The following is an 18736-nucleotide window of genomic DNA, read 5'->3' as shown; positions in this document are numbered from 1 at the left end:
AATTTTCTTATGTAAATACCTAAAGAGTCCTAACACCTAAAATACCTAAATCCAATCCTAATTAAGCATTTTAAACACCCCTGCCACTGCCAAGTCAGAAGATGTCTGTCCCTTCACCTCAAATACACTGCATTCTTCTACCATCATGAAAGAGCATTCTGCCCAATCTATCTTTTTTCTGCAAAACACCGGAATCATCATAGTTACTACTCTGTGACACAAAAGTATAGGAATTTCCCAAACAATTCTAATGGGACTATAAGAGCTCCTCTGATCATAGTGTCATCATGAGTAATCAGACCCAATACTCTGCATGTGCATTATAGTGATTTAGAAGAAGACAAAAATTTTGAGAGTATACAGTATTTTCATAGGGTTTTCCTATGTTTCCTATGTTCAGAGAAAGAAAATATTTTCCTGTGCTGTCCCTACTGGTGGAAAAGCTCAGTTTAAGACAGAGGCAGTTTAGACCAGAGGTTTTCAGGTGTCCAGCATCAAAGCCATGTCTAACCAAGGGCAGTCCTTGATGCAAAGCAGTTGACACAAAACCAAGAAATAAGCTCCAGACCCATCAGGATCACAGAGTGTCCAAGGGTTCCCTCCCTGCCAGCCAGCACTGTCAAGGGGCCTGCCTTCTGAAGCTACTAGGCTACTTCTGAAGCCTAGGAAGAACTGCAGACATTTCCATGACTCCTGCAGTAACTTTCCATTCCCCATGTCACTGTGGTGTTCTAGGAAACTTGGCATCATGGTGTGACCTGCTGTTGCTCTGCAAATGCACCAGAGTCCAGAAAAGGACTGAGAAAGAGCCTCTATCTTCAGAAAAAAAAAGTGAGTATCTTCCTTGTGGCAGTTACTTTGTATGATTGCTGTCTGGGCTAGGAAAGGCATAGAGCTGCATTGGACAAGTTATATGCTAGTGGAGATTACCTGTTCCTTTGTCTCCTTGATCCCTCCTGTTCTTCCATGTCCTAAATCTCCCTAGGGGATTGAAGAGAATAGGCAGAGATTTTGGAGTCACAGTATCGCTCTACCATCCAAAACAACAGAAAAGAAATAAAACAAGCTAATGCATAACGAGCACATTCCAGATGCTCTCCTGACAGGTTTTGTGAATTCTAACTGAATTTGTCATATAATAGCTACCTACAGTACCTTCAAGTAGTCACTGAACAATGACTATTACCATCCAGGAGAGATGTAGCTGTTTGTACAGCAGTTTTGTTTCCCATTCTATAGTTGATCCAAATCCAAATGGTGCTGCCCTCTAGTACTGCCCATAGGGGAACAACAAATACTGTATATGAGGTCAGCACAACCTTTCTTGGGCAGCTTCACTTGGTAAGCACCTTAGCACATCATTTGCACCCAAAAAAAAATATGGAGACCAGCACTTGGGGAGGCAGAGGTTTATTTACAAGGTCGTCATAGGAAAGGGCTGAGGAGTCACTTGCCTTTAAGATTTAAGCGGTCAGTGGTTACAACTATCTTTTGTGAGCTAAACCAATCATAAGCTCAAACCATGGAGGCCACTAGGACAAGTTCAGTTCTTACTGAAACACTGTTTCAGACAGAACTCTACTCTGAAAAGTTTCTTGTATTACTGTGCCACCCAGATACATGGAGCCATGGAAATAAAATTCACATTAGCATAACTCCCTTGTTTAATGTTCTGAACTCCACAATCCTAGTTTAAAAACCAAAATGTTGGACTAACTATCAAAAATTGGCTAGTTCAAACTAACAAGTACAAATTGTTTCAAGTGGTGACATAAATTATCCTCATTTAAATTATTGATAAAGCCTTTAGACTTTTCTCTGTCTTCAGAGAAAGATCACTTTATGATTTTCTTTTAATATGCCATTACATGAGTTGACACTTTACTTATCTCCTGGCCCATCTTCGCCACTCTGTCCGAGCACCAAGATAATTCTAACATTCATGTGTATTTCTGCAAGTTTGCAGTCTGCAAGGGCATGACAAACTCTGCATTCCACACAAAAGAGTTTGGGGTTTTTTCTGTAAGTTCCTATGCATAACTACATTGTATCATTGAACTATGTAACAGTATTATGTTGACAGTCAAGTTTTTTCTATTTTGAACATTCTTCGAGAAAAATTTTGATTCCTCAGCTGCCTGAAGCTAAGATGTCAGAGATCTGTGTCAAAATGTTCTCTAACTACAGAGGCCTTCAAGGAAATGCTGCCACAGGTGTGAAATACTTCCTTTCAAGCACTTCTACCAACAATCTCAATCCTAGAGTTAGTCTGAGAAACCAGCTCTCAAGATACTTTAAATATATTTTTGTAGCAGAAATATCTCAGCTCAAGAGAGAATGTTCAAAGAGAAAAACATCCTAGTTACATTTTTTATTTGGCAGCCATCTGGATTTCTTCAAGAATCTGATGTCTGCTGGGGTGCATTCCTTTATTCTCTTTAAGGGAGATCCCTGAAAGCAGTCAGCACTAACCCTTCAGCTGTTGAAATGTTATCCATGTGGCAGAATGAACAGTGTTAACTCCTCAGTGCCACTAACACACAGTGACGTGGTGCATTACTGGAAAAGATAACACTCTAGAGTATTTGAACTCTCAAACAGCCATGTCACAACACCAAATGGCTGTAATTAGTTCCAGTACATAAGGGTAAGGTGTCCCACCTCAATGTAATTACACGTATTTGTTCCAGCATTATGGGGTTTTGGACTAAAACTGTCAGTCTGACATTTTATTTTTCTACTGATTACCCAATTTTCCTGGCCAGGTCTCTCAGAGTGTGTAGTCTTGTCTGTACAGTGAATAAGAAAACACTGAATAAGAATGCTAGGTGATGTGTTGGTTTTTTGTTTTGTCTTTAATAGTAAAGGAGTTTCAGCTGAATTACAAAAGTCTAGGAAAATAAAGACATCTACCTCAGATCAGCAGTTCATTTCTGCTATTTAGTCTGAAAAAAAAATACAGCTTTTTAAATGAAAATGGTGTGTTATCTTCACTAATTTCAGTGGCATTCTCAATAGATAGTAAGATAGATTATTTTAAAATCAGACCTTGCTGAAACTTACACTTGCCACACCAACCCTCTGCAAAGTGGAAATGGTAGTGCCTAGCTGGGCACCACAGAGCAGCATCGCAACACCACAGAAGGGAAGATGACCCGTGTGCCCATCCATACAGAAGCACTGGAAAGCCCCTGCCAAGTGCGATGGAAGGCATGAGGAACAACCACAAGATGCCACATTTCCAAGGTGAAGCTCACAGTGTGATTTGAGCTAAATCAAGAGGTGTTCACAGTAGTTGTGGAAGCAACTATTGTTGCCAGATTCTAAGTGACATCCAAATAAATCAAAATACGATATTCACAAGAGGTAGCAGTGTGGTCTTCAACTTGATATAATTATTTTTCAAGGCCTATCTGCAGGGTGATGCTTCCTACATGGAAAGAAACAAACATCAGTATACAGTTCCAGTTTCTGTGTTCAAAAGTGGGAACCGTCTTTCCAGGCAGAACCAGAGGAGCTTATTCCCTTTTTTCCCATTGTCATTCTAACAGTGACTCTCCCTTTTCTTGTGGATTCCTGGCCACCTTCTGCTGTGAACTTACACTGATTTTCAGACAACCCATCCATACTGGCCAGCACCAACATAGCTTGGCTCAGGCACTGCCTCAGGAATGTGTACTACACACAGGAAAACTGTTTAGCATACTACAGCTGTGCTATATTGTTCCAGGTCTGTGCTAGCAGTTTTGACTTTCTGGGAATACATACCCAATTTAAATTAAGATCTTACTAGTAAGTAGTCTTAGTAGCCTCTAACAAAAGTTTAATAAAGTAACCAATAAACATGTTTATGAGAGAGATTAGTATAATTGGGCAGTGAGGCAAGTGATGGTAAACTGTATTGGTATTTAGAAATGAGAAACCGTTTAGGATGCAATTTGTATGGTTGGCTTAAACAGCAAAAAAAATGCAAATTCCATTGCACATAATATTCTTTCACTTTGTAGTTAGTATAACTGGAAATACAGCTTGTGGCAAAAGACAGCATTGCCTCAGATAGCACCCATCCTCTCCCAAGCTGCAGGCAAATTTTTGCTGTTCATTCCTGTTCTATTAAACTCTAATTGTACTGAATTTGATCTCATCCATAAGATGTGGCTACTTATTTAACTGTTTTAATTAATTTACTTATACCAAAGTAGCACCTGGAAATTTCAGTGAAGTTTTAAATCTCATTGTGCATCTTAATGTGCAAATCCATTACAAGGGATAGACCTTGTAATCCCAAAATTTACAACTGAAATAAGGAGGCTACACATGAGAGTAGCAAGAGTAATTGCAGCAGGTGAAATAATTTCACCAAGGTGATAGAGCAGCTTGGTTTCTTGATTCAGACATATATTGATGGCAGCTTTCAGAAACTGAAAATAGATGCCTGTTTGCAGTTCATGACTGGAAATGGTGGTATTCTCATGTTGTTATTCATTCACAGCAGTCAGTTTCTTTGGTTATCAAAATGGCACAGCAGGAAATGAAGCTTGAAGAGTAGCAGGTAGTGTTTTTTGCTCTTATCTGCTTTCTTCAGATCCTCCATCTGTAAATGAAAGATATGCTGTTTGGAGAAAGGAAGGCCAAACTATCTATGTCTGAGATACATGAATCAAAAAACATTTGCTGATAGCATGTTGTAAAATTCACCCATTTCTCCATAGAATGGTGGTAAGAAAATGATAAAAGTCATGAACTTCATTCCTCACTGTGTTTTTCTCGTGAGCTCTGTGAAACAAAATTCAAGAATTAAATTAATGGTGCTTTAAATGACACTTTGATGAAACCATTCAAATGTGAAAACTTCTTAGATTCTACCACATGCCAATGTAGAGCACTGTAAATCATTGTAGAGCACATTGGGACAGTCAGAATTAAGTAAGTGATTTAGCTTCAAATATTCCAGTGAATTTTCAAATAACATTTGAAGAGCTCTGGGATGCTGCTGTACTGCAAAACATACCAGCAGGTAAGGGCAGCAGGGCTTTCAGAACCCTTTTTTGTCTCATATCCCAAGAGCCTCAAGATATATCTAGCATAAATTCCTGATGTTTTGTTAGTATTATAAAGGATTTTAAGCATTTTTCTACAGAAATATTTGAGATTCTTAGAATTCTGAAACTTTTTTCAGACTCACACTCCCAAAGTCAAAGAAAAATGAAATATGTGACAAACCCATTTGCGACAGTGCTTACATGAGTGTATTAGAGAAGAGCACTACAAGAAGAGGAAATATTTATAGTCAGCACCCACAGCTTTGAATGATTTAATACAGAAAGTAAAAATAGAAAGATAAACATTTTCCCCAAATATTTCTCTTCCTCCTTAGCACAAACTCCAATTCATATCTGAACAGTATTTCCAATGCAGTTCAAATGTTTACATTAAAAAAAAAATCACAAAACCTATATATTTTATACTTCCTAGTGCTTGTAAAAAAAGTTCTGTCACAGAGTTTGAGGCTTAAGGCCAGCTAGAAAGTGTAGCAGCTGCTCAGTAGCTATTTGAGGTAAGCTGTAGACAGAGGTACTTTTGTACATGGAAATTCACTCCTCCCTTTTCAAAGCAGAAGAAAAGGCAAGATGCCAGGAGCTACAGTCTGTGGGCATGTTTGTGAAGGGGGAATTCACCTGCCAAATCCATGAGCTCCCTGAAAACTGCACAACCTTCCACACCCTCTCTTCTAGAACACGCTCTGAAACAGCTGCCTATGTTGCAGCCTGGAAAGATTAGAAACTGAACTATTCCCATGGTCCTTCCCTGGACTTTCCCCACTAGTGTTATTTGAGCCTATTTGTCCTGCATAATTATTCTCTATGCCCATACAAGAAGCCTTCCATGTACCTACACACGCCACAGCCTCTCATCATATATTGAAGCGGTTTAGAAAGTCCTATGACAGCTTTCTAAACTACACTGACTGCTGTCCAGAACTGACATAAGACCTGATCTGGTGAATCAGATGATGAAAAAATTGGGAAAGCACTACCTGCAATTATTTAACCACAAAGTTTAGATTAATATTTTATTTCTTATCTGTGCTTACTGAGCTTGTAACAGAATTGCTTCATTGAAAATGTAATTATCTGGCTACTAAGAACACTGCTTAAAATAATTATACTTAGGTACTACTTGAGAGTGGGTACCAAAATATATAGTGGAAAGGAGCAGTTTTTCTTATTCCTAACAACACATGACAATGGGTAAGTGCAGCACCATCCTCATCAGCCTTAACAGTAAACCACTTCATTGTCAACAAAACTTCAGCAGAGCTTCACTGGTTTCAAAACACTGCTAAAGTACATGGAAAGTTTCCACTTTTCAGCCTTGCATAATAATGATTCTTATATTTAGAATATAAATGGTGTATGTTGTAGCAGAGGGTGTGGAAGCCAGGTCACTGACACAAAGCACTACCAAAAACATAGTGCTAGTCTCTATAATTTAAAGCTCCTACAAGCCTCCTTAGTATGCAAATTTGGAACTCTTCCAAACCAGGAGAAAAACTACAGATAATATTGTTTTGGTTTGGTTTTTTAGCAATTCTTATTATCTTGGAACAAAGCACATTTTTGCTCTTCCTGTAAGCTAGAGCAGTTGTTGGGGTTTTTTCCTGAATTGGAATTGCTGAACAGGGTTACCATGGTTTTCATGAACACAGAGCTGTAGGAGTCAGTGAAGAGGACTTGGAGTATTTTCTTAGAGCAGACTGACTCTCCAGACCATGTTTTTGCTTTTATGGTATAGGAGTATCGATGTGAGGGAAGATAATGGACAGTGGCATCCAAGAGATCTCTGAAATCACCAAGAACTGCAACCATCAAAGAAATCCCTTATGAAACATATTATTCCAGTGGTATCTTGTTCCATTATAGCCCAAAAAATGAAATCAGCATTCCTTGTAAATATGCTGAATGTGAAGAAAGTGGAACGTTCCTCTTTCCATCTGCTGGAAATGCTCTAAAGTAAATAAGGGTGCCAAGTACTGGGCAGAAATACTGGAAGTAATTTTTTAAAATAACAAAAAAGCAGACGCCAATGGAAGCCCCTAGTCGTCCTCCTAGGCTTAGCACTGGAAAGAAATTATGGTTTGGGAAACTAGATCTACAGATAGCTGCCAGATGGCTAATCATGGTTAGTGGAGAACACAAAGAGATTTGCTTGATGATTGGGCTTAGCAAAATAACCGATGTCCCAAAAACCTAAAAATTTTACAGCTTCTCAAAGGTTTGCAGTCACTAAATTTATAGTCTGGCTCACAAATGCAAACCCTTAATTCAAATGTATGTCAGACCTCACTTAAATGTTCATTTTTGCCCAGGAAATATAGGCTGCTAAGAAGAGTATTAACAAACATATCTGACGGGAATAGTGCAGGGTTTGATTCTACAACTTGTATACCACAACCAACATTAGACTACAATGATAAAACTAGCAAATCTTATTCTTGTGTTACTAGATGTAGGAAGCATCTCCCATACAATCACTAGACAACACAACCTTTGCTGTGCCTACTATAGTCACTTCAGGTCTGTAGAGGCTTTACAAAGGTAGGCAAGTACTATCATCAGCATGAAACCACAGATGTGGCCTAGGAAATATAAGACATCCATAATTACAGAAATTTGGTTTGGTTTATATCGGAGAGTGACTTGTATGCCTGTTTGATATATGTAATCAAAAATAGATAGAAGCCCAAGAGGTTTTAGCGCAAGAAATAGAGAACACTGAAATGTTAAAATTTGGTGGGTTTTTAAAGCAATTTACTGCTTGAAGTATGCAATTTATAACATTGTTTTTCGAGGTAAATAACACAAGTTTGGGTTTTTTCTTCTTGCGGAAGCTAAAATTTATACACTACCCAAAATATGGTTGAGAGAGCCATAATGTGCTCTGTATTTATTCAGTAATCCTAATAGCTGTTTTTTCCTCCTTTTCACCTTGACAGTTTGTGGCCCCTTTCAAACAATTTACTTTGCTGTTCTCTAGTTCTATTTTTAGCACTAGAGTTTGACTCGAATAGGAAGTGAATTTGTTGTGTTTTCTTTCAAGCTCTGTGTATTTCAGTCAGTCAAGCAGCAAGCATCCTGTCCTTGTTTCCTTGTTTTATCATTTAATTTCACCATTATATTGAAACTTAATTTCACAGAGAAATTGACACTATCATTGTCATCAATCTTTCAAAAGTCAACATTAACTGAGAAGACACACTGTAAAAAATGTACTGTTAAAGGCACAAAATGTAGAAGATCTCTGTTACCACAACTTTTCTTTATATTTTTAGTTAGATCTCGCTTACTCACCTAGGTAGCCTGTTTTTTGAAAATAAAAGATGACAATATTGTTAAAAAACCATGGAAAAAATGTAACTTCTGTGAGATTAGAACTTCCCTCTACTACTTTTTTTATACATTAAGCTTTTTCCAAGGAAGCTTTGTTTTTCAGTCTTCATTTGTACAAGGGTAACTTTCACAAAACTTTATTGGAATACTTTTTCTCCTCAGTTAACCTTAACATGGGGTGGGTACCCAATCCCTGGAAGTGTTCTAGGCCAGGCTGGATGGGGCTTTGAGCTACCTGGTCCAGTGGGAGGTGTCCCTGCCCATGGAAGGGAGGGAGTGGGGGAGGCAAGGGGTAGAAATAGGTGATCTCTAGGATCCCTTCCAACCCAAAGCTGGAGGGGGGGGAAAAAGGATACTACTTGATTTTGGAGTAACTTTTGTGTCGCAAAACAAGTAAGGCCAATAACCTCCGAAGTCTTTTAACTGCTATGCTAAGTCATGGGTTAAAGATTAAGAAAATTCTGATGACAATTCATATTCTTAAGTATTTTCCTCTATATCATTACAGAATTATGACACTGATCACTTAGGTTCCATATGAGCAAAAGGTTTAAAAGATGTCAGCAGAACCCTGTGGAATTTGACAATGGGAGTTCAGTCCAACTGTTATTGAACTCAACAGCAAATTCCTATTGATTTAAATGAAATCAGAATTAATATACATTCATACTGATACTTAATTTTCTAATAGTGGCTGAAGATTCAATTCGTCAGAGAACATCCTTATCATACAGGATCACTAATAAAGCACTCATTAGCACTGCTGATCTAAAATTTTATCAAGAAGTTTTACTTCAAGAACCATATCAACTAGTCCTTAATATGATGAAAATCTAGCTATGATTCTTCAAAAATCATCCAGTCACAATGACTTCATGTTACTACAGTGAGAAGACTGAAAACATACTCATCACAGTGACTCTGACTAGTTTTGAGGGGAAAAAACATCATAAGGTTATTAACAACAGAATTTTTTCATCTAAGAGGCAGTATACACAATAGGAAAAAGCACTCAAAAATAATCCTTAATCATGACCTGACAGACTTCTACCTAGATTTTGTTTTACCTTTTTTTCAGTAACTGTTGAGTGTTACATTCTGTTACATTCCTTTTTTCAAGAAACACATAATTGACCAAAGAGCAGGAAAAAGTTGTTTCTTGAGCTGGTTGGAAAGTAACTTTCTTACAGCATAGCACATACTCACAAATGAGACGTAAAAATGAAGTGTGAGTTAACACTTTAGAGCTATGAAGTTTACAGTGTGTGAACCAATAAGCTTAACCCTGACCAGAATCCAGCTTTGGATAATTAACTTCTTCCTATGTAAAAAATGCCCCTACAGAATCAGCTGGATATAATTTAAAGCTTCACATTATTAAACAGTTGTGACATTCATGTCAGACATGGCTGAATTGAACCATCTGTAAGAAGGACTCCTTACACATACAGAAATGAGATTGAACTTTCTGTCTTTAAGACTTTTTTTTTCTTTTTTTTCTTTTTTTTTTTTTTCTTTTTTTTTTTTTTTTTTTTCATTTTTTTAAGGCTGTGTCCATAGAATTACTGCTTATAGAGGAAAGAATTCTGCGGACAACAGTTTCCTCTCATCCCTCAGATACATGGGTCAGCATCTTGTCAAGGATTATATGTGAGATTGTATTTTTCTAAGTCAATGGTTTAAATTGCTGGAAGGAACGTAGCAGGAGCCAGGAACTGATGCTTCCCGAGGGGCAAGATCTCATAACAATCCAATCAATAGCTCCCCTTTATGTAAGGTGCTAGCTTCTGGCCCCCACCAAGTCCTGACTCAGGCCCTGAAAGCAGTAGCTTGTTCATCACCCCTTCCTTTTTTTCCCTCTCTGTATCTGCACAGAGTACTTCTATGTGTGCAAGGGTTCCTTCCCATGGACCACCGGTTATGATACCAGTCAACCTACCAAATTTGCCTCCTGGCACTGAAACTTGCCCTGTACAACATTAAATAAGGCCAGATGCAAAAGTCAGAAGGAAATTTAACACAGCAAGCACAGAAAAAATAATATTAAAAAAGCTCTGAAAGAAGACAAGGACAGAAAATGAGAGTCCAACAGCTAAAACACTTCAGGAGAGCTGACAGATGTCAACTAGCAGGTTATTCCTGAGAACACCAAATGTTCTAAGAAATCTTGAGCTACAAATAGCCTGCAAAACACCTTTAGACTGTAACTGACACAACATGTGAGAATCCTATACAGGGGCAGGAAGGGTACACAAAGGATCTAGCTTTTTTCAAAGTCAGTTATGGAAAACATTTTTACACTAAACATAATGGCTTCAAAATTGATGTGTGTTTATTTTGCATGTATTGCTGTATTTCCAGGCATTAGTAGTCAGCTGAACCTCTATAAAGCATGCATATTCTCCATGATGCACAGTTCAAACTTGTAATAAGCTACTCATGTAACATTAAAATAAACCCAAAAAGACACATTCAATATATTCCACTAACCCTATACACAGTATGCATTGAGCAGGACATGGCTTGATCTACAGTGGTAAGCTAATGGTTATCACAGAATTGTAAAATAAATTAGGAAATAATTTAGATAGAAATCTCTGAAGGCACTGCAGTCCAAAGCTCATATTATCCATTCTCAGCTCCTGGGAGAGCAGTTCATTCAAAACATTTGAAGATGTGATCACCCAATTTCAGACTAATGTTTTTCAAACATTTAATTTGAAAGAACCTGCATAAACTACTGCTTGCACACGATGACATGCATGTAATACACAGTGTGAAGCTAGCATCAGGAACATACTGGGAGAATGTCAACTTTATCTTAGACTCTTTAATCAACTCAGTGTATTAAAAGTAATGTATTAAGGGCTTTTAATTCAAGCTATCAAGCAATTATTGACATCAGAATTTATAAGCATTTCTGAAACGCATTTATCCACATATAAAATAGCAGGATAGTGAAAATGATAACGTCTTTTGCTCAAGACACTGTCATTGGTGAATGAATTATTATTTAAGTTGATATTGATCATCACAATTATATAATAAAATCCAAGTAATATTTTATGAATGGTAACTTTGGAGCCAGTACTAGCTAGAAGTTTCATAAAGGATACAGGCGTGACTTGAACCTGATCTTGAGTACATACATATCTCCGAGAAGATTCTCCCACTGTTTAATTTACTGTAGACACAATGTATCTAAGTAAACCTTTACAGTCTGAATGCCAAATGGCCCAAATTATACAAAACAGGAAGGGTCAAGGGAAAGAGGCAGCAGAGCGACAAAGAAGGGATTAGATAATGATAACGTAAAGAATGAAGGAGCACTAGTCTATGATTACAGTAAAAAATGTTACATCTCTTACCACTAATATTTGTCTGCCTTTTTCATTAATCTTTTAGGATCTCTTATTCTGGGAGAAGGTGTGCATTTTTCCAGACTTTTATACAACAGTAACACAATGAGCTCCTAGTTCAGCTAGGGAAACTAGACTGATGTAAGAAAATGAGAAAGAAATCACAAAAGATTTAAAAAAAAAAACAAAAAAACACACAGAATTTGGCTTTGGAGGGTAAAGCTTGATTACAAATATTCATACCATTATTTCAAATAACAATTTGTAAACTGGGGTCTTGACTCTAGAAGAACACACCACAGGCCACTGTAGGAGATGGTTTCAGGCTATGATTCATATCTCTCTGGCTTATCTCTTAAAGCAAATTTTACTGTTCTTGGCACTACAGACAAGTTTAGTACTGAGGAACTGTATTTGATTTTGCTATGCCTTGTGCATAACCACCATCATTGCTGTTTTCTAAATTCTGACTTGTTACCGCAGGTGGCAAGACAAGAGAAAATGGAACTGCATTTCAGATTTTTGGGAGAATTTGGTTCGTTATATAGCTGAATGATAGTACACGCATGGCACACAAATATTCTTACCCAGTTAGTTTTTTTCCTGAGATGATCCTGTGAAGGAATTCTTTAGATGGACTAATGCTGGGCAATTTGTAAATATAGCAGCTATATTTAAGGTAACACTAAAGAGAGCAAAGAGGAAAAGATATGAAAGTAAGGTAGGAAATGGAAAAGAAGAAAAAGCACATGGAGATAGAAGAACTCTTAATAAATGGTGAAGAATAACAGAGAAGTAGAGGATGGAGAAGAGAATATAGATCAGCAAGACCACAAATGCAAAATGCAAAGTAGATCATCGAAGTTAGTGAAGCATCAGGGACAAAGATTTTTACTGTATCTTTGTACCACACATATAAATCTGCAGTATGAATTAGCCGATACAAATCTTTGTTTATTTTATTTTCCAGTGAATGCATAAGTTTCCTAGGTACCTACATATATTGTTCACTCACTATTTAAGACCTGCAGCATACCACAGTCTAATATGTCTTAGCAATGGGAAATTATCACAAAAAGTCATTATTCTTTTTGCTCTTTCATTCAGTTATGTACTTTATGCTATGTGCAACCCTTTTGGACTGCAATTTAATGTACAAGTTCCTATACTCCTTTTTGTATCTCTTAATAACACATTCACACACAAATACACCTGGCATGATGAATTTTGTTACTGTTTTTTCAATTGTTCCTATTCTCAAGTCTTCATTCCTTCATGGTATGAAGTTTTCAGTCTTTCTTATGAATGCACTCTCTTTTGGTGACATTATCAGTAAAATAGTCAGAATGTCACATGTTTTTTGAAGCATACCCTTAACTGCTTTGGATAGCATCAATCAATTTAACTATAAGGAAGCAGTGATTGAGTATTCTCTAATACAGAACTTGTCTTCAGTTTTACTGACGAGAATTTACCTCCCCTGAGTCCCACAGCCTTTACTTGTATTAACAGGCTTCAGCTTCTCATACTTCATAACAGCTCAAGCAGGAAACTTCAAGCACAAAACTGGCAAGATCACTTTTTTAAAATGTGTCACTTAAGGAAATTAACTACATATCATTGCCAATAGCTCTCTTCCTGGAAATCAAGCAGAATCTCACTATTGATTCCTGTCTAACAGTAGGTATAACGTGGAAAAATACAAGGATTTTTCAGCAGCTTACCAAGAGCAGATATCCCCTCAGTAAGCTCCATATACAAAATTTCTTTTATAAGTCTCCACCATCGTTTACTGAGATGTCACAAGCTGTGGTATCAGAAAGCCACTGTTTTCAACCATAACAATAGCTTAATTCATACACAGCATGCTACAACAGAATAGTTCTCCATAAACTGGGTGTCACCCCGATGTGTGAATTCACAGGAAGCCAATTTATGGCTGCTAATGAAAGTCAAGATGAACTGCTTTCTACTGCATACATGTTCATATACCAAAACCACCCTGCTGGGTACTTTCAAATATCAGACAGCATGAGCAGCAGTTAGGAAACACACCTACTTAAAGCACAAAGCTGTTGTTTGTTATTACAGCTTCTCATTGTGCACAGGATGTGATAGCTGGTATCTCATTATTTACACTATGACATTTACTTTAATAATGTGTTGTTCTGTGATCCTGCTTTCCCTATATAAATTAAAAAGTACACCTTGCACTCAGAGAAAGGATGAAAAGGTCATTAGTAGCTCTTCGTGTTCTAGTACCTAAGAATAGTTCTCACAAAACAAGTTTTACCCCTAGTATGGAGAGCTCAACTGTGTGATGGAGTAATCACAGCGTAGAGTCTGAAGTCAGCCTCATTGCTATCCCTGCTATGGTCTTCATAACATGAGCTCCATCTGAAAATCTGTGCCTTGTAAGACAATTACCATGCAACCTGAAGAGGCACATCATATAATTTTTTCTGCACTAACTGGAACTTTGTGTCCAAACAGAAGGAAGGCTTGTCACAATTTGTCTGACTACAACTGTTCCCTTGATCACTGGAAAGGACAGAAAGTGCTGCCTACATGTGTTTTTTAAGACATTTACATTGGAAAGGAATCCACATTATATAACACATATTGGCTGTGAATACACATCCTATAACAAAAGAGACTGAACCATGACCTTAAGTTTTCATAACGCCTTTTTCCCTTGCCAGTTTTATTTCTGTTAGACCATACTCAGGCTAAGCTCAGCTGTTCTTCACATGTGACCTTAATTTGTCCAAAAACTAGATTGCATGGGCAAAAGGACTGATTGAGATTTTCTGGCATGTTTGTTATTGGCCGTAATGCACATGAAAGTTTTTGTGGCCAGGTAGGAAAGACAATCCCACTTACTCTGATATCATCTTCCTCTCCTTTTCAGTCATCTTCTGGTACTCCTAGTTGGATCTCCTGGTCCACTGAGCATTCTGCCTTAAACATTTGCCCAAGGACATGTCTACATTTTGGGCTGTGCATGCAAATTCATCCAAAGGCATTTCAATTCCTGCAACTGCCAAAAGCATACTAAACTCATGAGCAGCTCACACACATGGCACAAGTGACTGCTGCATGTTATAACACCTTCAGCTCATCTTAGCTCCCAGTCTGAATCAGCATTTTCTTGCCATGAACTGCAATTTCACTGTATTAGTCATTCCAACAAAAGCATTTTCTGTGCTCAATTTCAGCATTTTCAGTATTTTTATTTTATCTTCTGATATTTTGTATTTGATTTCTCTGATTTGACTTTTATTTTTCTTTTCTCAATTTTGGCCTTATTCCTCCAGTGAAGGTCAGACCTCTGCCCCTCTACCTTCTGGGAAAAAAACACAACCTAGCAACATATTCCATCACACAAAGCTTCCAGCGTGGGTCTAAAATTACATTAGCTGTACAATGTCCACATCAGAAAATCAAGCAGATTGCTCAGTTCCACACTTCTCTGTCAGATGTGCCATTATTTTCCAGGCTATAAACATTCTCCTTTCTATTCCACATGCCCTGCTGCAGCTTCATGGTGTTGCCTTTGCTCTTTCCGAGGAGCACAACAGAACTGGGTCCAGTCCTCTTCAAAAACCCAAAGCTTCCCTGCCAAGCTTACCACATGTGGAGGTGTCACTTCTTCCAATGATCACAAGATTTCTTTGAACTGCTGAAACCCAGTTACAGCTCTACAGACCCTGACTGAATTTTGCAAGACCTTGTCCTGAGACTCAGATTTTATCAATCTATGGGGCATAGCAATGCTAAAGAATGAGGATAACCCTTTTTCCATATTCATCACAAGCATCAATTTGTTGCTTGGTGCAAAAAGCGCCATCATGTGGACTTGAGTTTGTCTAGGTTGTATACACTTGGTTGCAATAGTGTCTGCTTGGCTTGGTGAACTTTCACCCCTTTCTCACAAAGGACCACAAACACCTAGGGGAAAAGCAATATCATCCAATGTCCCTCAAAAGGAAGTAATGTATACTGACCCTGCTTTTTGCTGCCACTGAGCAGCTCATGTGTGTTAAATTTTAAAGCTTAGAAATGATGTAACTCTCACTAAATCATTCCCAAAAGTTTCATCGTCCCTTTTTTTTCCTTGCTGCGACCTCCCAGCCTGCCTCCTTTATTCTTCTTCAGGGGACTTCACTATTACTTCATGACGTACAAGATTATGGCTTCAACACAGAAGTCTGCTACTGCTCTGGGCACCCAGGACAAATCACTCCTGGGGTTAAAAAAAACCACCTTGCTCTTCTTAAAGAAGAGCTTGTTAGAAGATGGAGATCCATCCAGTGTAAAAGACACTGAACACACATATTATTAAGTTCAAGTTCAGGATGGTGATGTGTCACCAAATCTCCCAGATGAATATATAGTGATTCAGCCACCTCACAGAAGATGTTTTTGACTTGCCAAAGGTCAGAACATTGCCATTAAATGGTCTTCTTCGGCTCCTTCATGACTTAGAAAGTCTGACAGCAACCCGTTTTCAATAAAATTATATGTATCCAGGCCTTTTCACACCTCTGATATATCTATCTATATATCTAATGATGTTGTAAGAATGGTAAGATTTTTGCTGTGACTATTGGAAGTACAGTGTGTGTATTTTTAAAGGCCACAATTTTTGGCCTTTGGCCTGGAAATAAATTTCCAGACAATTTATTTTATATGCCACAATACAAGACTCTGTGCCAGAACACAAGCTTATACAGTTCCCATGGACCATGTTTATGACAGAAGTAGTTCTGGCCCAGTGTTTGTGACTACAGCTGAGAATGCTAACACAGAACTAGAAATCACTGCAAGATGAACAATCCTCCTGTCAGACTGAAACCCTGTATTCAGTTGTAAGAATAAAACACAAATCAGCCCCCCTGCATGATGCAGTGTAATTGCCCAAAACATTCAGTCCTTCCTGTTAAAGAAGGAAAAGACAAATAGACATCAATTCTGGGGTAGATGTTGATTATTTAAGAAAAGTGTATCTTGCCACATTTATTTCCCACTCCATGTGCAACACAGTTGTCAAATTATTTCCTCTGGGTAGCATAAGGCAAGTCAAACAGTGGTTGTGACTGAGAATTACTGGAGTGACAAGATGAACAAGATTAATTAACTGATCAATAGGGGCAGCCACAGCTGTCTTCAGGTCACCTACGATAGTGACTACCCAGCATCCATGTCCCAGTGGCAGTTAGGATTGATGGAAAATACAGGACTGACTTGTACCAGCTGACTGATAACACAGAGAAATGGGACACAGTCCCTTGCTAAAGGCTATTTCTTCATATTTCTGTGATACCATTCCATGTATCCAGTTTGCAAAAAAATTCTGAAGGTGACATAAGGCATATAAGCAAGCACGCTCTCATCACTTGCCAAACCTACAAAAAATCTTTGGGAAAGCAAATCATACTAAAAGAGCTCACACAGTACTGAATACAGCAAGCAAATCAAGTAAATTGTTACTTTATTAATAATACTCTTTCCCAATGTAGAAAAACTAAGTACAATTGCAAACCAGTTCTTTTGTTCTATGCAGCTTCAACTATGTTGAAAGTTTTACACTGAGTCTATAAATAGCCTATGAAATCCAAGAGCTCTTGTGTATTTAAGTTACAATACATGTCATATGTAAGTGAGGCCTGAGACCAGTTTGGTTTTGAAGTAGGGGTTGATGTTCTACAAGTTCTGGCAATAAACCAGGAATTGCTTCAGGCTATTGGATTTTGGAATGAGAATGTCATAAGAGGCTTTCTGGGGGGAGGGAGGAGCAATGTGCATCTGCTGGAATGCTGGAATGTATTCAGCAGCAGAAGTCTTAGTGAACACAGAAGATGTGCTAAAACAGGACAAAAATCCACGTTATTTTTGTGGTCCCTCTAGCTGCTGCCTGCTTCCACTTACCTGTCGTTGCCAAACATATCTACCAATTATAAATTATTCTCAAAGTATAATCCTACATTAACATAAGCACTAACACACCAACCATAACTTGGAAGAAGCACAGGTGAATAAATTGTAATGCTGTACTTTGAAAAAGTACTCTTTTTCATAATGAAAAACCTTTGAAACACATTCCCCAGATGTCAGTTGCCCTGATTAAAAAGGGTTTAAACACCAAAAATGCTGTAAGAGAAAATGGAAAGGACTGGGACTATTAGGTGTAGAACCACCAGTGGGAAAAACAGCAACACTACAAACATCTAAGGCTGCTAGAAAGAGCATTCAGCTGTGAGTAGGGACATGAAGTAATAAATTCAATCTGCAGGTAACATAAATAGCTATTAGGTACAACCTATTTGGTCTTGTGGAATGTGGAGGTACTAAACAACTTCTGAAGAGCCTGTCCAGCTTTACTGTGTTATATATAAACTACATAACATTCTGAGTTAGTAACATCATTTTTGGTGGGATTCCAAACCACGTCAGAAAGTAAATTGAACATACCTAGAGACAGGTACTAAACATATGGGAAATAAGGTATCTTCCACTATCTTTTTTCCAAAGTTCTTTATCTTTTCTCATTAGCAGTTCATGCCTGCCGATATTTGAAACACAATATGGAGATGCCTAGCCAGTCTGCCTGTTACCTGGAAGATGTAACTAAAAATATAACTCATATCCTGTTCGTGATCAAATATAATCCAATTAAGTAAATGGGCAAACCTAAAACCCAAGCCAGGAAGTAACTTGGGCATTCATCAGTGGTACTTTACTAACTAGAAAGAATTTTACACTTAGCACAGTCCAAGTTTGTGGGTGTGGCACTGAAATGTGTTCCTCTGCATTCGCGAACTGGTAAAAACTAATCTGCAATGAAAAGGACATCTTAAAGCACATGACTGTGTCCTGTTTATAAACGTCATTTTTCAGGGTTACCGAATGAAGAAACATAAGATAACCAGCAAGGGAACTCAAGAGGCCTCCCTGTATCCTATCACATGTGCGATCTATATTAAG

The 18736-nt window shown here is 37.9% G+C and overlaps 1 protein-coding gene across 1 annotated transcript in view; it reads left to right on the top strand.

The window, feature by feature from the left end:
* Positions 1 to 893, top strand: part of ANKRD55 (ankyrin repeat domain 55) — a 52542-nt gene extending 51649 nt beyond the window's left edge. Inside the window, exon 10 of the mRNA XM_071730548.1 lies at positions 736 to 893. Coding sequence (XP_071586649.1) covers positions 736 to 866 — 131 coding nt within the window. The 3' untranslated portion in view covers positions 867 to 893. The remainder of the gene's footprint in view (positions 1 to 735) is intronic.
* Positions 894 to 18736: the final 17843 nt, after the last annotated feature.

Source organism: Heliangelus exortis, chromosome Z, assembly GCF_036169615.1.
Source record: "Heliangelus exortis chromosome Z, bHelExo1.hap1, whole genome shotgun sequence".
Lineage (NCBI taxonomy): Eukaryota > Metazoa > Chordata > Aves > Apodiformes > Trochilidae > Heliangelus > Heliangelus exortis.
The sequence above is the reverse complement of the archived record's forward strand: the minus strand, read 5'-3'. Positions and strand labels throughout refer to the sequence as shown.